The sequence below is a fragment of the Eumetopias jubatus genome, unplaced genomic scaffold (assembly GCF_037043125.1).
Source record: "Eumetopias jubatus isolate StellerSeaLion01/CBP00866 unplaced genomic scaffold, mEumJub1_p1.0 scaffold_4, whole genome shotgun sequence".
Taxonomy (NCBI): domain Eukaryota; kingdom Metazoa; phylum Chordata; class Mammalia; order Carnivora; family Otariidae; genus Eumetopias; species Eumetopias jubatus.
This window is the reverse complement of record NW_028274810.1, coordinates 107,138,897-107,161,221: the sequence shown is the minus strand read 5'-3', so window position 1 is coordinate 107,161,221 and position 22,325 is coordinate 107,138,897. Positions and strand designations below refer to the sequence as shown.

The 22,325-nt window shown below is 50.7% G+C and overlaps 2 protein-coding genes across 2 annotated transcripts in view; one reads left to right on the top strand and one right to left on the bottom strand.

The window, feature by feature from the left end:
* LOC114204059 (voltage-dependent N-type calcium channel subunit alpha-1B-like) overlaps positions 1–22,325 on the bottom strand; it is a 44,810-nt gene that overhangs the window by 4,924 nt on the left and 17,561 nt on the right. The window contains 5 exon segments of the mRNA XM_088022869.1: positions 986–1,098; positions 1,603–1,710; positions 7,696–7,804; positions 10,810–10,906; positions 16,849–16,976. Coding sequence (XP_087878995.1) covers positions 986–1,098; positions 1,603–1,710; positions 7,696–7,804; positions 10,810–10,906; positions 16,849–16,976 — 555 coding nt within the window.
* Positions 18,187–18,935, top strand: LOC148164578 (ribonuclease P protein subunit p20-like). The gene has a single exon (XM_088023062.1). The coding sequence runs from the start codon at positions 18,342–18,344 to the stop codon at positions 18,762–18,764; it is 423 nt and encodes a 140-aa protein (XP_087879188.1). The 5' UTR covers positions 18,187–18,341; the 3' UTR covers positions 18,765–18,935.

The window sequence follows — 22,325 nt, the reverse complement described above, 5'->3', positions numbered from 1 at the left end:
AAGAGGAAGAGCTCTAAGGGCACAGACAGGTGTGCCAGAAAGCTGGCCTGACCCCACAGCATGGGTTGGTGCTCCTTCTGCCCTGCCCCAGCCCTACACAGGAGGTAGGCGGGGGCTTACTCCCAACCTGGCCTGTGAGTGACATCAGGAAAGTCATTTCACTTCTTGGAGCTTCAGTATCCCTACCTACAAAATCTGGGGACCTCATCCAATTAAAAATGGTAAAAGGTTTCATCTCATCATCAACTTGGATTGATGGGTAGAGGCTGCATGAGCCCGGACTGAGCAGAATTCTAAGGACATTTCAGGGCTCGGGGGGTGGCGGGGGGGCACTAATGGGTGTCTGCAACAGACAGGGGAATGGGGGATGTGGTGTGGGCATCAGATACTTCCCATCCCACAATGGGTGAATGTCCCTGTAAGCTCCAAACCAGGCAACTTTCTAGACAGAGTCCACGTATGGTCACTGATGGTTTGGCTGCGTGGCAAAGTTGTTATCTTTGAAGGATGACGTCAGGAAGATGGGGCCCCAAACCAGCCCAGTCAGAGTCATGAGTGGAAGAAATCATGACCCTGGACCCATCAGTTTGAATCTCTCCGGTCCCTACCAATGTGCACGGTAATCAGGTTCTCCTCGAACCTCCCCAAACAACCTCCTCAAATATTCTTCAAACTTCTTTCTTCTACCACTTAAAACAGTGGGATCTCCAGGGAACAGGTCCTCACCCCTTGTCTACTGCTCCTGAACACTAGGTCTCCAAGTCAGGGGGCCCCCAGTACCAGCAGGAGACCAGCCGTTGGAAAGCACGCAGGCTGTACAGGGTTTCTGACTTTGGGGCCGGAGAGTGAGGCTACAGTAGGAACCTCTCACCTTCCTTTTCCCGCCGTGCAATCCCCAGGAAGGATGTGGGTTTCCTCTGCCGTCAAAACAACTGACGGTGCCAGAGTCTGAGGTTTACTTCTTGGAAATCCTGGAACTCGGTACCTGGGACAGGCCTCCCGTGGCCTGGTGAGTCTGGGCTCTGGGGGTCTTGCTCTGTTTGTAGAAGTCAAGTATCATCAGAGCTGCGTACACCTTTCCTACGGCCATCTCATCGGCTGGAGGGAGAGAAAACAGAGGGTGGGGTGTGGAGGAGGAAGGGGAGGTGGGGGGGCAAGGGAACAGCCTCCACCACAGGGACGCCTGGACATGCTCAGGGAAGGGCACAGGGCTTGGCCGAAGTGGCATCTTTGGACACTGAGCACGTGTCCTCTGGAGCTGTACTGACTCTCCACAGGGCCCTCCATCTCCTCCCAGTGAAGTGGATGCGGGGTTTAATCTTTAAGCACCTCATCTCTAACTGTAGGAGTCTCCCTGCTGTTCTCTGGATTTTTTTAAGTATACACCCCCACCAGGAATGTGGGTGACTGTGGTCAACAGAATAAAGCCCAGGGAATCCCTTCCCACAGTCCCTATGCACCCACTGGTAAGACCGTTCTCCCTGCAGGTGGAAACTAAGTCTAGACTATTGACGAGGTCACCCTGGCCCAGGCCTCCTGGCTCTGCCTCTGGGTGGGACACAAAAGGGGGGTGAACAAGGAGAATTTCTTGCCCTCACTTACGTTTATGGGGTGGCACCAGTAAATCCAGGGTCTTCTGGGGCAGATTGGCCCACACAGAGGAAATCTCCTTCCTCAACTCTGCACCACGCTGATGCTGCTTGGTGCCGGCTGGGGCAGGACAAGGGTGTGGAGGGGAAGAGAGATGTTAGGAGCTGTCTCACGGGCCCCCTGGGGGAGCCGGCAGGGAGAGGTGTGGTGTGAGGGGAAATGGGGCAAGGACCGTGCCAGGAGAAAGGGCAGAGCGGGGAGAAGCACGGCCACGGCGGCTGTCGGAGCGTCCCTGATGGGCACGTGCAGAGACAGAGGCCTGTGTGCGTGGGCCCTGGGAGTGGAGAAGGGATATGGTGGCGGTCCAGCTGTTCGTCCAGCCATTCAAAACTATCAAGAGAGCACCCTCCCGTGCCAGGGACTATTCTAGGTGATGGAACAAAAGCAAAGGAGCCGCCTTTGTGGCACCATGTGGCTTGACTCAACAATAAAGTGGCAGTAAGTTCAAAACCTAGTGTGTTGGGTGCAGAAAAAGCTTAAGTAGGGAGGGATGAGAAATATTAGGAGGGCTGAAATTTTGGACAGGGGAGTCAGGAAAGGTCTCATGAGAAGGTGGTGTGTGTGTAAGACCCCGAAGGCAGAAAAGGACCAGGGGGTGCAAAGGCCTCGGTGTGTCACACAACCAGCCAGGAAGGCAAGGCTCACTGAGCGGGGGGTGGGGGTGACGGGCTGCAGGGAGCAGATGTTGAGATAGGAAGCAGCAGAGGGTGATAAGCAGAGGGATAAAATACTCTGATCTTTTTTTAGCATCAGGTTTACTATGGTACAATGTACATACAACGAAATCCACCCTTTTCAGTTATCCCATTCTATGAACTTTGGTAAATCCATAAAGCCACACATCCACCCCACAATCAAGTCATGGTATATGGCCCCACTGCCAAAGTCCCTCTGTGCTCCCTTTGTAGCTGACCCCGTGGCCTCCTCTCACCCCGTCCCATCCCTAGTGTGTTTTCTGTCTCGGTCTGTTTTGCCTTCTCCAGAATGCCACACAAACAACGTCATCGGGTGTATTGGCTTTTGGGTAGGACTTCTCTACTCAGCGTGGTGCCTTTGAGATTCAGTCCACGTGGTTGAGTGTATAAGTAGCCTGTTTCTTTTGATTGCAGAGTACTACCTTGTGGTATGGATAGACCCCAATTTGTTTATCCATTCACCAGTTGTGAGCATTTGAGTTGCTTACATTTTGAGGAGATTATGAAATAAAGCTGTGAACATTTGCATATAGGTTTTTGTGCAGATGTATGTTTTCTTTTCTTCCCACTTGGGAGTGGGCTGGCTGGGCCGTACGGTAAGGAACTGCCAAACTAGGATCACAAGAATTCCATATTATGCATTCTCACCAGGACTTAATATTGTCATTTAGAAAAGTACTTTAGTCGTATTAATAACCATGTAGTGTTATCTTACTATGGCTTCATTTTGGACTTCTCCCATCCAAGTACGAACCAGGCCCGACCCTGCTTAGCTTCCGAGATCAGACGAGATCGGGCGCGTTCAGGGTGGTATGGCCGTAGACTTCATTTTGGATTTCTCTAATGATTAATGATATTGAGCATCTTTATAGGTGTTTATTTGCCTTCCATATATATTTTTTGGTGACATGTCTATTCGAATCCTTTACCCATTTTTATTAGGTTGTTTATTTTCTTATTACTGAATTGTGATAGACCTTTATCTATTCTGGAAACTGATCCTATATCAGATACATGGTTCAAAAATATCTTCACCAATGCTTTAGCTTTGTCTTTTCATTTTCTTAAATGTCTTTTTGAAGAGCAAAAGTTTTTAATGTTGATAAAGTTCAATTTTTCAATTTTTCTTTTATGGCTCATGCTTTTGGTGTCTTCAAAAATCTTTGCCAAACTCAAAATTGCCAAAATCTCTCTCCTGTGTTTCCTTCTAGAGGTTTTATAATTTCACATTTTACATTTATGTCTATGATCAATTTCAAGTTAATTTTTGTAGGAGGTAAAAGGTATGTGCTATGGACTGAATTGTGTGCTGCCCCCGTTCACATGCTGAAGCCGGAACCCTCATTGTGACTGTATAAGGCCGAGAAGGAGGCAATTAGGTGAAATGAGGTCAGAAGGGTGGGACCCTGACCCAAAGAGTTAGTGTCCTTATGAGAAGAGACACCAGAAAATTCATTCACTCTCTGTATGCACTCAGGGAAAGACCATGTGAGCACACAGTGAGAAGGTGACCACCCTACAAACCAAAAGAACAGGCCCAGGAATGAAACTTACCTTCCTGGCACCTTGATTTGGACTTTCAGCCTCCAGACTGTGAGAAATAAATTTCTGTGTTTAAGCCACTCAGTTGTGGTTCTTTGTTATTGGCAGCCCTAGCAGACTAAGACACTAAATGTCAAGACTTTTCCCTTTTCTGGATAGTTGTCTAAATTTTTCAAGTATCATTTGTTGAAAAAATTATCTTTTCTTCATTAATTGCCTTTACAACTTCATCAAAAATCCATTGGCAATGTAAGTATGAGTCTCTATTGTGTTCCACTGACCCATGTCTCTGTCCTGTCACCAACACGATACACCTCAATTGACGTGCTTTATAGAAAGTCTTTGATTCAGGTAGAGTAAGTTTTCTTTGTTCTCTTTTCAAAATTGTTTGTTATTCAAGTTCTTTTGCTTTTCTAGATACATTTTAGAATTTGTTTGTACATTTCTACCTAAAAACCTGTTGGGATTTTGATTGGGTGAACATTTATTCTATTGATGAATGTGGGAAGAATTGACATCATGACAATATGGAATCTTCCAATGCATGAAGATGATGCAGTGCTTAATTTTTAGATCTTCTTTGCTTCTTTCAATGTTTTGAAATTTGCAACATACAGATCTCACATATATACTTTTTAGAGTTATCCAACAACAAAGAAGTACTTCATGTTTTTGGTGTGATTTTAATGGAACTTTTTCCCATTTCAATTGTTAATTGCTAATATATAGAAATACATTTGCTTCTTGCACACTGACCTTGTATCCTGTGACCTTGCTCTATACTTGGGGATGGTTTTAGTTACTTTTTTTAATGGCTTAAAACAACAGAAATTTATTATCTCAGTTCTGGAGGCCAGAAGCTCAAAATCAAGGTGTCCAGCATGACCGTGCCTCCTCCAAATGTTCTAGTGAAGAATTCTTCCTTGCCCGTTTCTAGATGTTGGTGGCTCCCAGCCATCCTTGGCGTTCCTTGGCCCGTAGATGCCTCCATTTTATTCACTTTTTCTTAGAGTCTTTCAGATTTTCTCCATAGATAATCATGTCAGTTGTGAATACAGGCAGTTTTATTTCTTCCTTTCCAATTGGTATGCCTATTTCTTTTTCTTAACTCATTACAATGGCTAGGACCTAACGTATGGTGTTGAACAAGAATGGTGACAGCAGACATCCTTCCTTTGTTCTTGATCTTAGGGAAAAAGGGGTTAGTCTTTCTTTGTTAAGTGTGTCATTCGCTGAAGGTTTTTCATAGATATCCTTGATCAGATGGAGGGGGCTTCCTTCAGTTTCTACTCTATGCAGAATTTTTAAAATCATGGATACTGAATTCTTGTGAAATGCTTTTTCTGCATCTATTGAGATGATCATATAGTTCTACTTCTTTGATATATTAAATTATATTGATTGATTTTTTATACTTGAACTCAACTTGCATTCCTGGGATAAACCCTACTTTTGTCATCAAGCAAATAGATATATATACAGCCAGACTCAGTTTGAGAAAACTGGGTGGAATATTTTTGTGTCTACAGTCATGAGGGATACTGATCTGTCACTTTCTTTTCCTATAATGTCTTTGTCTCATCTTGGTGTAGGAGCAATGTCAGCACAATATGGTAAGTTGAGAAATGTCCTCTTTTTCTCTATTTTCTGGAAGAGTTTATATAGAGCTGGTATTATCTCCCCCTTAAATGTTTGGTGGACCTCACCTATGGAGCTAACTGGGCCGGGGATTTTCTTTGTTGGAAGGCTTTTGACTATAATTTAATTTCTTTAATAACTATAGTGCTACTCAGATTCTCTCTTCCTTTTTTTAACCCACTCAGGTTATCCATTCTTGAATGAGCCTGATAGTTGGTGTCAAGGAATTTTTCCATTTCATTTAAGTTGTTGAAGTTATTGACAGAAAGTTCTTCATAAAATTTCCCTGTTATCCATTTAATGGCAGCAGGACCTGTAGTGGTGTTCTCTCTTTCATTCCTTATATTGGTTATTTCTATCTCTTTTTTTCTTGATTGGTCTAGCCAGAGGTTTATTAATTTTATTGTTTTGGTTTTTAACATGATCATTCTAGCTGTTCTGTTGCAGGCAGACAAGAACAGAGGCAGACCAGTCTGAAGCTACTCTAAGAATCGAGTCAAGACCCAAGAGAGAGGGGCTTGGACCAGGAGCTAGCAGTGGGAGAGGACAAAGAAGTGATCATATTCTGGTATATTATGAAGGTGGAGTCAATCATATATGGATCAAAACTGGGAAAAGGATTTTAAAAAAAAGAAAGAAAGAAAGAGGAGGTAAGAATGACTCCCGAGGTTTTTGTCTTGAGTGACTAACTGGAAGAACAGAGTTTCCACTGATGGAGATGGGAAAGATCATGGGGAACACGTGGCGATCAAGTTTGGGCAAGTGAACTTTGGAATGCTTCCTGGGCCTCCCAGTGGAGACAGTAAAAATTCACATGAGAATGCAGAATGCAGGTCTGGAGTTCAGGAGGAGGCCTGCACTAAAAACACAAAGTTGGAATTCCCAGTATTTAGAGCCATGAAAATAGGTGGAATGACAAACGTGGCAAAGGGAACAGTCTGAGGGGCACAGTGACATTCAGAGGGTGGGAGACATGAGAAAACAGAACAGGAAACATCAAAGGGATTCAAAAAGAAGGACACGACCGCAGAGGAAGGGCTGAGCCGCGGGCGGGCGCGGCCACCGAGGAAAGGCTGAGCCGCGGGCGGACAGGACCACGGAGGAAGGGCTGAGCCGCGGGCGGGCGCGACCGCCGAGGAAAGGCTGAGCCGCGGGCAGACGCGACCACGGAGGAAGGGCTGAGCCGCGGGCGGACGCGACCACGGAGGAAAGGCGGAGCTGTGGATTAGGTAAAATGAGGACCGAGCACACGGAGGTCGCCGAACAGCTCAGCAAGAGTGGCTCCAGCAGCATTGCAGTGGAAACCCACCTGCAGACCGAACAAGAGAGACCAGAAAGACAATACAGACCAGTCTCTGGAGGAGTTGGTCGCGAGGAGGGGAAGAATAAACATAGGGAAGCCAATGGAGGGAGCAGAAAACCTTTTAAAGACGGGAGAGATCATAGCTTGTTTATAAGTTGATACAAAGAATCCAATAGGGAGGAAAAAACTGACAGGGCAAGAAGCAGGGTGCAGAATTTCTGGCATGACATCTTTGGGTAGATGATGAGAACGGGACCTAGAGGGCAAGGGGGGCAGGGTACGGGACTGGCCTTGACTCATCCGCTACAAACGAAATGGCTGAGCTCAAGGGCTCAAGTGCAGCCAGGAGGGTGGTGTGGGGGCAGAGACAGTGCAGATCCCCTCTGGTGGCTCTAATTTTTCTAATTTTCACAGGAGGGTGAAGGTGGAAAAGATACACTAGAGGTTTATTCTCTCCTAGATTTGGCACAGGCTATGCAGTCCTATCAGTTAGCTCAGGAGAGGACCTGACAGGGCCCGGGGTCACTACGGGGAGTGGACAGAAGGCACACAGACGCTGCACCCTGGAAGGGTGCTACCTCATGTGAACCTATGTTCTGCCGTCACATGCTCTGGGTAACCTGGACAGGTCATTTAACCTGCACCTCAGCTCCCACACATAAAAATGGGATCATTACAAGGCTCAAAGGCAGGCCGGTTATCAGGGGATAAGGTCAGTGCCCAACAGAGGCGCCATGAGCAGCTGTCCTTGGTCGCCTCCAGACAAGCCTCCTCACCCCCCTTCCCTGCACACCCACCTGGGGGTGGCTCTGGAGTGAGACCGCCCAGTCCTGGCTTGGTGCCCTGCCCAGATGCTGCCTTGCTCACCTGGAGCCAGCTCGGTCTCCAGTGCAGTCCGAATGAGGGCCATCAGCGTGGACGTGAAGTGGACGGTCATGTCCTCATTGGAGATGGGCATGTTCATGCGAACCAGGGGCTAGAGACAAGGGGAACAGGTCAGGGCCAGGCCTACCAGCGTCCCTCCACCACAGGACTACAAGGGGCTAGAGGCCCCTAGAGGCTGGGCTTCACCTCCTGGGGGTGCTTCTGCAGGCGCCCAGGCAACGTTGGGTGGCTGGGAGTCTTGCCAGCATTCACACTCACCCTTGGACCACCCCCCCCCCATTGGAGCAGTCCCTCCTTCTCCTAGCTACAGAAAAATAGAAGTCCAGGTAAAGACTGTAGCATAGCACCAAGCCAGAAGCCTGGATCCCTCTGAAAGAACAGGCACATGCTTAGCCAGAAGGACCCCTGCCCAAGGCTGGAATAAGGGGCGTGGGGCCTGGGCTGAAGAGGGAGGGATCTGGGCTGCAGAACAGAGGTGAGGCACGCTGGGATGGCCCACAGACAGGAGGGAAGACCCCTGTCCTTACAGCTCTGCCCAACGTCATCTCCTCCACCGGCAGCCTGGAGCACTGGACAAGGGGCGGCTTAGCCAAGAGCACAGCTCTGAGCTCCCACTCCCAGTGAGGCATCCCTTCACCCCAGGAAGGCTTCTCCCTCTCACCCCCAGTCAGGGGGCTGGAAGAGGCAGCCAGCACCTTCCAGTCAGAAGGACCCAGAACAGATGGTACTGCACAGGGCCAGCGTGGAGGCTGGTAGGGAGAGGCTCAGGGCCATTGCACAGGAGTAAAAGTACTTCGGACCAGACTGGGGGCAGTGCCCTGCTGCTTTGCTCCCTGTTTCCGCATCAGGTGATCAGTCCCTTTTCTCTCCTCATTTTTCAAGGACAGAAGAGCGGGAGACAGATGTGTGTCTGTACCACAGACCTCCGGGTAGAGCCAGCAGCTGCCCAGAGCCTGAGGCTCTGAGAACTTAGGTGGTGTCCAGGAAGAAAAGTACCCTTGGTGTGTCTGGCATGGTCTCAGCCTGGGAGGTCACCTAGCTGACCAGGTAGAGCCCTAGGGGCACCGTGACCCACCTGTCTTCTCCCACCGCTCTCTTGTCGTCTACCATAAGACAGAGCTAGAGAAGTGGGCACAGGGCCCCTCCCCGGGTTGTGCCTGTCCTCTGCCAAGCCCACATCCCATGACAGAGCAGCCTCTCTTCCCCTCTAGGGGGGGCCCCCAGCCCGGCCCCCAGCCCTGCCCCCAGTGTCTGGGCCCTAGATCCAATCCTCGGCCTAGTAGAGACTGGGTGGCTAGAGACACAAGCCCAGACTCTGCCCCCCTGAATGCTGGCAAAGCCCCACCTGGCACATCGAATCGTGGTCCCAGGACCTCACACATCACCTTTGTGATGCACACCAGGAAAATCGGCTTTCCAGAGCACAGGGTCCCTGTAGACCAGCACCGATGGCAGGAGGAGAGGCAGAGGGATTCCTCTCTAGGGAAGTCAGGGAGTCGGGTCCCAGCCTGAAGGGGGAGCAAGCAGGTGATTTCCAAAAGAAGAGAGCTCTGTCCAGGGCACCTTCACCAGAGGCTCTCCTCTGCCTGTCCAGGCCCTAGAAGGGCAGGGATCTCTGGAAGTGGCAGAAGGACAAGGCCAGGGTAAACAGACAGGCATCTCTGCCCTGGGCCTAGGACCTCCTGGTCATAGCACTCTGAGCATCTCCTGGACCCACCCCAGCTACCCAAGCCCATCCATTCCTACCCACCCTGAGGCCTCCCCTGGTCTATTCATGACCAGAACCTTGGAACTGGCCAGCACAGCTGGGGAGGGGCCCTAAAGGCTAGCCCATCAGAGCCCTGCATGCCCAGCCTGGCCCCAGGTATCAGTGTGGACAGAACTCTCCTCCTTGGGAACAAAGCTACAGTCTTGCATGCAGGCCTCAGGCAGGCGCAACATGCATGCCAGGCAGGGGAGGGCTGAGGAGGACAGCAGAGGCATCTGCCGATGGCCTGAAGGAGCCACTTAGCTTCCAAAGGCTGTGCTGAGCCAGGTGACAGAGGGAGGCCCAGATTGAGAGCACAGAGACAGACAGCACGGACAGAACCAGAGAGAGGAAAGCTCTGCTGGGAAGCTCGCTCAGAGAGAGGGCGGTGGCAGAGAGGCTCCAGACACATGCTGGTGGAGCCGCACGACTCGGGCTGGCTCTGTTTTCTGGGAGCAATGGGAGCTGCAGCAGGGCTCTCGGTGTGGCGCGACGGGTGGGGGGTGGTGCTGGAGGGATGGGAGGTGCCTACACACCAAAGGGCACATGGGGCAGGTGGGAGCAGGCTTGGGGCTGGGCCATGTGACCTGCCCGCCCCCCAAGGAGGGAGGCCTGGAGATGTCCTTCAGTTTACCACCTCCTTGCCGCTCAGCCTCCTGGGCTCCTCAGCGATGGAGGGAGGGGGCGTGGGACTACCTGTCCTTACCCTGCAGCAGTCTCTGAAGCCCCAGGAATGACAGCAGAACGCCTCTCCCTGGCATCCTTTCCTTCTTAATGCCACAGCGCCTCCTTCCCGCTGTGGAACTTACAAAGCCCTAGGGATGCTGCCTCCCCAGGCTGACAGCAGCCCAGACCTGGGGAAGTTCTGCATGTGCGGAGCTGAGTGGGGGTTCCTCAGAAGTGCCAGAGGCCCTGCAGGCCCCTATTACCCCAGGCTCAGACCCAAAGGGCTGGATACCTCCACCCTCATCAGGTGCTTATGGGACAGAGAAGCTGAGTGCGGTCCTGAGCCCGGAACAAAAACAGCTTCTGTCTGAAAGGTGGTCTGTCCCCTCATTTCTGGGAAAGAGAAGGAAAGGAAAAAAGGCAGGTGGAGGGCTCTGGCTCCGTCTTCCCGAGCCTCTCAGGGGCTCTCAAGGGGGCACACCTGCGGGCACAAGGGGCAGGTGCAGACACCATCATGGTATCTGTGTCCCTCTGTCTGGGAAGGTAGAGGACATGGCTGGAGCAGAGAAAAGGAAGAAACAGTGAGACAGCAGAGTGGCAGACAGACAGACGGACAAGCCCCGAGAGGAGACGGGAGACCAGCCCCAGCACAGCCAGCCTCGGGGTGCAGGGTCAGGGTCTACCTTGTATGCAACTCGGGCAGGGCATTTCTCCCCCAGCCCCAGGGGTGGGGACATGTGTTTCAGCATCTCAAACATGTCATTGTAACTGATGCGCCCGCTGGAGACCCGGCCCAGGGAGGCAGAGGCAGGGTGGGGTCCACAGGAAGGGGTGCGGCGGGAGGGGGCCAGGGGGAGGAAGCAGACAAGAAAACAGATCCAGTTAACCAGCGTCCGATTACACGCCAAAAGTCAAAATACGTAAAATGAGGGACTTCTCTGCTTGACCCGATCCCCTCCTTGCCCCTCCCAGCCTCACCTCCACACTTCAGCCCCACGCAGGGCAGCGGGCAGGGGTGACATCTGAGCTAATGAACATGGAGGGATGAGGAAGGGCTGCATCGGGGCGGCTTTGGGTTGTCAACTTCTGATTTTACACTTTTAGAAGTGTAAACTTCTAACACTGACACACAAATCAGAAGAGCTGCTTCACCATGCCGGGAGAGCCGGCAGACAGAATTACGTGACTGATGAGGCCGGCCTGAGAACCACGGCAGAAACATAGCTTTCCGTCACGCTCAATTTGCTTCCAAGTTAGCCTAGAGGCTAAAGAAGTGGAGAAAACTCTACAACAAGCCAGAAAACTAGAGCTGGGGGAGCCCCGAGGCTCTAGAGACAAACTTGACGGGTGAGTCCTGCCTCAAGCCCAGAGACACCCTAGGCCGCCCAGGGCGGGGCTGCTGCTGGGAGTCAGGGCTAGGCAGGAAATGGGAGATGGGGGGGTGGAGGGGGCAGGGGCGTGGTGGGCAGCTGGGGTGGGGTGTGGCTTGGAGCCACTTGCACCCTCCTGTCCACACCAGGGACAGGGCTGGCCCCAACACACGGGACAAGGCTGCGGATCCAGGGAGGTGTCTGGGGGCCGATGACTGTCTTCCAAGGTAGACAGGCCACCAGGCCTGCAGCCTCACCTCCACCCCTGGGGACACCTGCCTATGGGACCTGCTTGGGGTCCCAGAGACGAGGTCGGGTTCAGGCCACCCAGGAGAGAAAGGCAACAGCTTTTTCCTGGCAGGCACAGCTGCCCCAGGGCCTGGCCCTCCTCTCAGGGTTCCCAGCCTTGGCTGAGTGGATCAATCCAGAGGTGAAGCAGGAGGGCCCGACTTTGGGCCTCCACTGCCTCTGTCCTCGCCTCCCTCGGGGACCAGAAGCCCCTCGATTGTCAGGCTCTTCAGACTGGGAGGGGCCGCTCCTCCTGGCCTGCTTGTGCCCATGCGCTCCTCCTCTGGGGCCCTTGGCCTCCAGCCTGTCTGACCATTAGCCCACCCTGCAGAGCCTGGAGGCAAAGCTGGGAAAGACAGCTGCTTCCTCAGGCACAGGCAGGCCTGGCCCCCAGCTCCCACCCAGCAGCCGACCCCTGCCCTCCAGGCCCAGCCAGCAAGCTTCGTGTGCACTGCCTCAGAAGGCTGCCTCTCCCCAGCCAGCGAGAGGGGTCGGGAGATCAGATGGGGGACCAGAGCGTCCAGGAGGTTGGAGTGCGGGGGGCGGGGCAGGGCAGGAGGAAAGAGAGCTGAGGTGTCCTCATTCCCAAACCAGGCAGGGAGTGTGCGCTGCGTCTGCATTTCGGGCAGGGAAGGGTATGTCCCATGGAGGCTCTGAGTTGCAAACCTTGTAGGCCAACCTACGAGGGCAGTTCTTCCCTAAGCCGACGGGTGGCGCAATACAACGCAACAAACTGTACGTATCCTTACAATGAACCCGGCAAGTGGAAAGGAAATGTCACAGGTTATGGCAACCAAGGCACGATGAGCCCGTCCCGCCCGCCCACCCAGCCTGCGACAGGAAGAGGAGCCGGGCGGCTGGACAGGCAGCTCCCTGCAGGGAATCCTGGGGCTCAGAAAGCCCCGGGAGGCAGGGCAATCCCAAGACCATTTCCAGAGACTGACGCGGGCAGGAGGCACACCATACAGAACCAGTGCTGGCCCCTGTCGCAGGCCCCCACTGGGCACGCACTGGAACCACTGGTCCGCCTTACCCCGGGTCTTGTTCGCCCACCCTCTCTGGCAGCCCCTGCTCTCGCTCCCTGAGTTCCGGAGACCCCACGCCTGGCTCTCCTGACCGTCTCTACCTCTTGCATCTCCTGGAGTCTGCTGGCCCGGCTAAGGACCCCCTAGTCCCAGGGTGGGCACCCTGGCCAACACCGACGTTTCTCTTTCCTGTCCAGTCAGCTCCAAGTCATTTCTGCAAAAGAGGGAAGAAAGAGGAAGCCCCACTTTGGCCTCACCCAAGGTGCTTGCTACCTCACTGGACCTAAAGGATCATGACGAAGGGTCTGGAAGCATGGTGAAGCCCCCAGCCCCAATAATTACCCAACCCAATTCACAGCCTGTTCTCTGGCTCATCTTCTCTCTTCCACCATCGAATCCCTCACACGGCACCAGATGGAAAGTGGGGGCACCATACTGTCACTGCAATGCAAAAAACTGTCCTCGCTGTCTGTAAAGCAAAGTCAAAGCTCCTTGTTTATCCCAAATTTCAAGACCTTCTCAACCTGTCCCAGCCGCCCTTCCAGCCCCTTTGCAATGCGTTCTCTTCTCCATCAGACACAATCACAGCCCCTTCCCTTCAGCCCCGGCCCCAACCTCTTCTCTAAAGCTCAATCCATCCTGCCCTCTTCAGTTTGGCTCAAATGCCACCTCCTCTGACTCACCGGCCAGATGGGGTTTCTCCCTCCTCGAACACCCCGGGCTCACACTATGGCTCCTCTGTTCTCCCACAGTCCCGTTGGACTCAGCATCCCGAGAGCACGTGCTTGCTTCACCTACACACCCCTGGTCCCCAGCACACGGCGGATGCTCAGGAATGTTGACTGGGCAGACGGATGAACACAAAGATGAGTAGACAGATCGCTTACAGGTGTGATTGTGATTCTCCTCTCGACTCTCTACCCTTCACCAAGTGAGGCAACGGGGAAGATGGGAGAAGGCGGCACCATAAAGCAACAACCCCACGCCTTCTTCATCTCCCCACAGCAGGCATGTGTGCACGCACATGTGCACATACATACCCATGCACACCTGCGCTCACACACATGTGCACACACAAGCATGCATGCCCGTGTATACCCATGCACACGTGCATTCACACACACGTGCACACATGCACTGCACACATCTGCACACAATCACGTGTGCACGCGTGTACGCATATATACAAACCGTGTGTGTGCGCACATGTACACATGTATGTCTGTTGCATATTCACACACGTGCACACAAGCACACACACGTGCACATATGCACTGCACTCACATTTGCACACACGTGTGCACGCTCATACGCGTACACACAAACCATGTGCGTGTACACCCATGCACACACGCGTGCACACATGCACCGCACTCACACATTTGCACAATCACGCGTGCACACTCGTACGTGTACACACAAACCATGTGCGTGTGCGCACATGCACACGTGTGTCTGCTGCACACATGCATGTACGCATGCCACATGTGCACACAAACACACCCATGCACATATGCAACACGCACCCACAGAGCCATACACACATATGAAAGCTTGGGAAATTTCACAAAGTTCTGTTGTTCTTTAAGTCTCTCCGAGAACGAGGAGACAGCAGAGTGGCCACCTGGGATATAAAGCGGACCACATCCCTACATCTGCCACGGAGGCTAGGAAGGGCTCAAAGCACCCTCGGTCCTGTGCCCAGGACTCAGTCTCCTCAGCTGCCTCTGCTGGGCCTTCCCCTATCCCCTGCCATCTGGAGGCAGGCTATGTTTTCAGCCCAGGCCACTTGGGAGCAGCAAGTCTGAGTGTTAGTTGCGGGTCACATTTATGCTACTTTTGGACCATGGTCTTGGGTGCTATTTCACAGATGCCACCTCTGGGGTGACGCTTATATTTGCTGTCTACTCTTCCACAGCACTTTCTTTACCCCACTCCCAATGGCCCCTGCCTTCCAGAGGCCCCATTTTCAGAACTCTGGATTTGGGAAACAGTCTGAGCCCCCTGTGCACCATCACAAAACCACAGTCTGGCCCAAGTCCATTCCCTGTATGTCCAAATTCTGCTCCACCTGTGGCTGGACTAGGGGAAGCCCTGGGTCTACAGTTCATAAAGATTGGGGGGAAGTCCTCCCCTCTCACAGGCCTGCACTGACTTGCCTTTGTCGTGCATCTATGAACATACTGCCCATACAGCATCTCTGCTTCCCTGCAACACACCCTTTAGAAACAACGTGCCCGGTCCTCCCTTTGGCAGCACATATACTGGAAACAATGTGCCCAGAAACAGCAGCATCTCTTGAGACCACAGTGCAGATGACCCTCCTAGAATGAGCCTCAAGCCTGCCTCACTTGGAGTCTCTCCTGCTCTCTGACCTGACTGGGCCCTCCTGACCAGAGAACCCACACCTACCCCTGACCCAGAACGACACTGGGCACTGCAGGGCCGATGTGCTGACGCATCAGCAAAATGACAGGACTCTCCGAGGCCACAAAAACGGTCACCTACACCATGAAACATAAATAAATCCATGCTTGTTCTGCACTGCGTGAAAATTATTCAGTTTCCACTACAATGGAAAACACCCAGAGACACTACAGGAATGGAAATGCCCTAGGGTTGCTGGTGCTACCAGTGGTTTCAGGACTTGGCCAGCCTGGGAAGGGTCTCATACAGCATCTTCTGGATCCTCACATGATGGAGTAGGGGCTCCGGGAAGGCTGGATGAGAGGAGGGTGGGGGAGCCCAGCCAAGCTCCCAGGGGCTTGAGGGTCAGAGAGCTCTGGAGCAATCCCCTTGCTGAGCTCCAATTTAGGGAAAAACTGTGGGCAGTAGGGTCCTCACCACGATGACACTGACCATCTCCTCCAGGCCTCTACCACGCAAGGGGTGACCAAACACAGAGCTGTGCGAGGGGGACACGGGCAGGCTGGGAGCCTCGGAGAGAGGAGGTGGGAAGTGGCTACACCCCATCTTCACAGTCTTCTCATTCCCCTCGAGCGTGGGAAGGGACGGATGCCCATCCGTTTACTGATGCACTTGGTTCATTCACATTCATGTCTTCTGAGCGCTCACCATGAGCGAGGCGATGAGCCGGCCTGTGCCTTCCCCAGCAGCCAGGTGTCTTGGCCCTTCCATGTCCTGTGTTGGCCTTGCAGAGAGCATGCCCTGAATAACTACTCAAGTATCCGCTTGAGAGAATGAATGAATAAGCAAATGAAGAAGCGAGTGATGAAGGAACAGACAAATGGGCAGATGGTGAGTCCATGCTGCTTTGCTAGCCCCGAGGATAAGAGTATGTGTCCTGGGTGTGCAGGACTCTCCCATGGATCACGGAACACCCTTCTAATGCAAGCCAGTCCCCTCATGACATACTTGTTCTGTCTGGAAACAAACTACCCCTCACTTAATGCAACACAGTAACCCTTTCCCACCATGACCAAAGGGTCTTCAACATACTAGACCCTTCCTGGTAGCTCCTTTAATTTCAGTGAAAGTTCACCAAGCGCCCGCTATTTGCAGCCTGGGCTGGGGACACAGGTGCATGTTGGCTCCTGTTCCCAAGAGATGGCAGAGAGGGAGAGGCCTGAGCCCATCGGCGGGAAGAATGTCATTTCTGCCATGAAGGCCTCCAAGCTTCATGAGGATGGTGAGGCCCCAAGGAAAGGCCCTCCTGCTGTGTCCACACCCTCTCCCTTGAGCCCTCCACGCCCCTCATGTGACAGACCTGTGAGGAGACAGTACACTCCCATTTGGCAAGAGACTTGAGCCTCACAGACCCCTTGGAACCTCCTAAGCCTGGACTAAGGGTCTCACAGAGCATTTCTCCGCCCAGGGAGCTGTGTAAGAGCACTGTGGGCATGAGAAGGAGCGTGCCACCTAGAAGGGGACCTGGCACCACCCTCTGCGGACCCCGCCAAAACCTGAAGGGGTTTGACAAAACCTGTGCCACATGACACAGGTCTGAAGCCACCCAGCCCTGTCCCGAGATCCGTGGCACAGACCACCCTGAGGACCACGGAACACGGGGGCCACTCACCACGCGGCCGGGTCGTACTCAGCCCAGACCCGGATGAACTCGTCCAGGTGGTGAGACCCTAGGATGGAAGAGTCCCGTGTAAGGTACTCAAAATTGTCCATGATCACGGCCACAAAGGGGTTCAACATCTGCAGGACAGGAAGGAGAAGGGGTGACATAGAGAGACCTCAGCCCGCCCTCTACGCTAGCCCTTACCCTCCAGCCAAAGTCTGTGCGAAACCATCATGGCAGCGGAGGCCACTCTGACTCAGCCAGAGCCCGTCCAGCCCTGCTCCCCCCAGCCTCTGGGCCTCCCCTGCACCACCACCACCACCAGCCCCCGCAGCAGCCAGCATCCTACCCCGGGGTTCTGGGTCCCGCAAACTAACCCAGGTCCCTCCCACTCCCTGCTTCTGCTGCCCTACCCTAATTCATGTTGGCACCCCTCCCGCCCCACCTCCCATCACCACCCTCTTCCCCACCTAGCCAGCCTTCAAGGAAAACAGTGACTTTGGAGTCAGTACTTTGGACTCCAGAGGCCAAAAGCTCAGCTTCTTTTTTGTTTAATTGAGTTGAAATTCACATAACATACATTTAATCATTTTGAAGAGTACAACTCGGGGGCTTTAGTGTATTCACAATATTATGCAACCACCTCTCTAGTTTCAAAAAAAATTTTTTTTTTAAAGATTTTATTTATTTATTTGACAGAGAGACACAGCGAGAGAGGGAACACAAGCAGGGGGAGTGGGAGAGGGAGAAGCAGGCTTCCCACGGAGCAGGGAGCCCGATGCAGGACTCGATCCCAGGACCCTGGGATCGTGACCTGAGCCGAAGGCAGACGCTTGATGACTGAGCCACTCAGGTGCCCCTCAAAAATTCTTTATCACCCCAGAAAATGCCTCCTACAGTAAGCAGTCACTCACTTATTTCCCCTTTCTCCCGTTCCCTAGGAATCTCTGTTCTGCATCTATTGGCTTGTCTATTTGGGGTACTTCACATAAAAGGAATCCTACAATACAGAACCATATAGGGCCTTTTGTGCCTGACTTCTTTCACTTAGCGTGATTTTTTGAGGCTCAGCCATTCATTTGGGTCAGAACTTCATTGCTTTTTAAGGCTGAATAATATTCCATGGTAGGTATATACAAGTTTATCTATTCATCCATTGATGGATATTTGGGTTGTTTACACCTTTGGGCTGAACTGTTTTCCACAGAAGTTGCTACATTTTACATTCCTATCACAATGTGCAAGAGTTACTATTTCTCCATGTCTTTGCCAATGCTGGTTATTTTCCATTAAAAAAATTATTATCTTTCAGGATCCCCGAGCCGTAAGGGCGGCCGCAGTCTCGCGATCCTCCGGCGCGCGGCTTTTCTTCTCTTCCTCGGTCCTGCGTGTCCGGCGCCGCGCGCTCAGTCCGAGCGGGTGGGCGCAGCGCTTGAGTGGCTTGGCCCGGAGCGGGCCCCGTGCTCGGGAAGGGGACTGTGGACTGGAGAGTGGCACACAGCATGGCGGAAAACCGAGAGCCCCGCGGGGCCGTCGAGGCTGAGCTGGACCCGGTGGAGTATACCCTTCGGAAGCGGCTCCCCCACCGCCTGCCCTGGAGGACCAATGACATTTATGTCAACATGAAGACTGACTTTAAGGCCCAGTTGGCCCGCTGCCAAAAGCTTCTGGATGGAGGGGCTCGGGGTCAGAATTCATGCAGTGAGATCTGCATTCATGGCTTGGGCCTGGCCATCAACCGTGCCATCAGCATTGCCCTACAGCTTCAGGCAGGCAGCTTCGGGTCCTTGCAGGTGGCTGCCAATACCTCCACCGTGGAGCTTGTCGATGAGCTGGAACCAGAGACTGATACACGAGAGCCGCTGACCCGCATCCGCAACAACTCGGCCATCCACATCCGGGTCTTCAGGGTTGCACCCAAGTAATGGAAATGAGGATGGCCACCTTATCCACCCACCCCCACATAAGTAGGCTCAGCTGTGGCTCTTCTTGTACTGAGTACAGTCATGGACCTTCTACCAGAGCCACGTAAGAAAAAGCCTGTCCCCTTACAGCCCAGAGGACTCTGAACTGCGAGGGAGAGTATTGTCTCTTGTTGGGCCCAAGCATTGGGTCTTCCCGAGTCTTTGTGGTCTGTGACCATTGTCCTAGACAATAAAAACTACCAAGTTGTGTTAGTATGCAGCCACCCCCGAAAAAAAAAATTATCATTATAGCCATCCTAGTGAGTGTGAAGGAAGTGTGTGGTTTTGAGTTTCCTCAATGCCCAAAGGTGATGAATGTCTTCATGTGCTTGTTGGCCACTTTGTATATCTTCTTGGCTAAAATGTCTATTCTGATTTTTTGCCCATTTTTTATATGGTTGTCTTTTGTAGTACCGTTCTAAGAGTTCTTTATGTATTTTGGATATTATCCCCTCATAAAATATGTGGATTAGTATTTTCTCCCATTCCTTAAATTGTATTTTCACATCTTTTATAATCCCCTTTGACACACAAAAGTGTTTAATTTTGAGTAGTCTAATTTATTTTTTTCTTTTGTTGCTAGTGATTTTGGTGTTGAATCTAAGAATCCTCTGACAAATCCGAGATCATGAAGTTCTGCCCCCTATGCTTTCTTCTAAGAGTTTTGTAGTGTTAGCTCTTTCATCAATTCTGGGTTCATTTTTGTATATGGGCTGAGGTAGGGGTCCATCTTTATTTTTTTGCATGTGGACATCCAGTTGTCTCTTCACCATGTCTTAGAGAAACTATTCTTTCCCTACTGAACAACTTTGGCATCCTTGTCAAAAATCAACTGTCCATAGATATTTGGATTTATTTCTGGAATCTCCATCCCACTCCACTGGTCTATCCTTATGCCAATACCATACTGCCCCGGTATCATCCTTATTAAGATATATATAACTGACATAATTATAAGAGACTTAAAGTGCATATTGTGGTATATATACATACATAAACATTGTGAAATCATTCCTACCATCTAATTAACACATCCATCACCTATTTTTTTTGGTAGAACACTTACGTTCTACTCTCAGAAAAATTCAATTATACAATACAGTATTATCAACTATAGTCACCATGTTTTACTTTACATCCTCAGACATTATTCATATTATAGCTGAAAGTGTGTGCCCTTTTACCAACTTCTCCCTATTTCCCCAACTCTCTAGTCCCTGGCAACAACTCTTTTACTCTCTGTTCCTACGGTTTGACCTCTAAAAAAAATTCCACATATAAGTTATACATGTAGTACGCGTCTTCCCCTGTCTGGCCTTTTTCACCTAGCATAATGCCCTCAAGATCCATCCGTGTTGTCACAAATGACAGAAGGATTTCCTCCTTTCCCATTGCTGAAAAATGTGGGCGTGTGTGCGTGTGTACACACACGCCAAATCTTCCTTATCTAATTCATCTGTTGATGAACACTTAGGTTGTTTCCATATCTTGGCTCTCAGGATTTTGATTTGCATTTCCCTGATGATCAGTGATGCTGAGCACCTTTACATGTACCTGTTGGTTACCTGTATGTCTTTGGAAAAGTATCTCTTCAGCCACATTGTTTTTACTCATGGTACCTTTATAGTAAGTTTTGAAAGAGGGAAATGTTAGTTCTCTCACTTGGTCTTTAATTCTCAAGATTTTTTGTTATTTGGGGCTCCTTGCCATTCCATATGAATTTGAGGATCAGCTTTCCCATTCCTGTAGAAAGGCCACTGGAGCTCTGACAGGGATCACACTGAATCTAGAGCTCACTTTGTGGGGACATTACCACCTTACCAATATTAAGTCTTCTGATCCATGGACATGCATGTCTTTCCATTTAATTAGGTCTTCTTTAACTCATTTTAGTGATATTTTGCAGTTTTCACTGTACAAGTTTTCATTTCCATGGGTATTTATTTATTCCTAGGTATTTTATCCTTTTGGGTGCTACCGGAAATAGAATTATTGCCTTAATTTCCTTTTCTGGTTGTTTACTATGTGTTGATTTTATACCCTGACACTTTGATTAACTCATTTATTATTAGTAGTGTGTGTGTGTGTGTGTGTGTGTGTGTGTGTGTGTGTGTGTGTGTGTTCTTCAGCATGTTCTACATATAGAATAGTATCATCTGCAAATAGAGATAACTTTACTTCTTCCTTTCCAATTTGGATGCTTTTTATGTCTTTTTCTTGCCTAACTGCTCTAGCTAGGACATCCAGCACGATGTTGAGAAGTGATAAAAAGTGGGCATCCTTGGTGATGGGTATTAAAGAGGGCACGTTCTGCGTGGAGCACTGGGTGTTATATGCAAACAGCGAATCATGGAACACTACATCAAAAACTAATGATGTAATGTATGGTGATTAACATAATTTAAAAAAAAGTGGGCATCCTTGTCTAATTCCTGCTGTTTGGGGGAAAAGTTTGTAGTCTTTCACCACTGAGTATAATGTTAACTGTAGTTTTTCATACATGTCCTTCATCATGTTATGGATGTTCCCTTCTACTCCGAGTTTGCTAAGTGTTTTTGTCATGAAAGGGTGTTAAATTTTGTCCAATGCTTTTCCGCACCAATGAGATAATCATGTGGGTTTTTTCCTGATCACATTGCTTAATCTTTGTATGTTGACAATGCATCCGTGCATTCCTGGGACAAATCCCATTTGATCATGGTGTATAATCCTTTTAATGTGTTGTTGGAACTAGTCTGTTAGTATCTTGTTCAGGATTCTTACTATATATTTATCAGGGACATTGGTTGTAGTTTTCTTTTTTTGTGGCATCTTTGCCTGCCTTTGGTATTTGGACAATGGCAGCATCCCAGGATGTGTCAGGAGGTGTTTGCTCTTCTACTTTTTGAAAGAATCTGAATAGGGGGCACTTGGTTGGCTCAGTCAGTTAAGCGTTCGAGTCTTGATTTCAGCTCAGGTCATGATCTCAGGGTCGTGAGATGGAGTCCCATGTCGGGCTCCACAATCAGCATGGAGTCTGCTTGAGATTCTCTCTCTCCCTCTTTCCCTCCCCCCTCTAAAAAAATAAAAAGAGTTTGGATAGGATTTATGTTAATTCTTTTTTAATACCATTTTCTAAATTGTGGTAAAACATACATAGCAAAAAGCTTACCAATTTAACCACTTTTAGGTGCACAGTGCAGCGGCATCAAGCACACTGACACTGTTGTGCAATCATCCCCACAGTCCATCTCCAGAATTCTTCCATCCTCCCCAACTGAAACCCTGACCCCATTAAACCCTAACTCCCACCCCTCCCCCAGTCCCTGGCACCCGCCATCCTACATCCTACTCTGTCTCTGTGAACTTCACTCGAGGGCCTCAGATAGGTGAAACCATACAGTTATTTTTCCTTTTGTCACTGGTTTATTTCACTTGGCATAATGACTTCACGATTCATTCATATTGAAGCATGGGCCAGAACTGCCTCTCTTGTTAAGGCTGAATGATAGTCCCTTGTATGTTCATGTCACATTTTGTGTA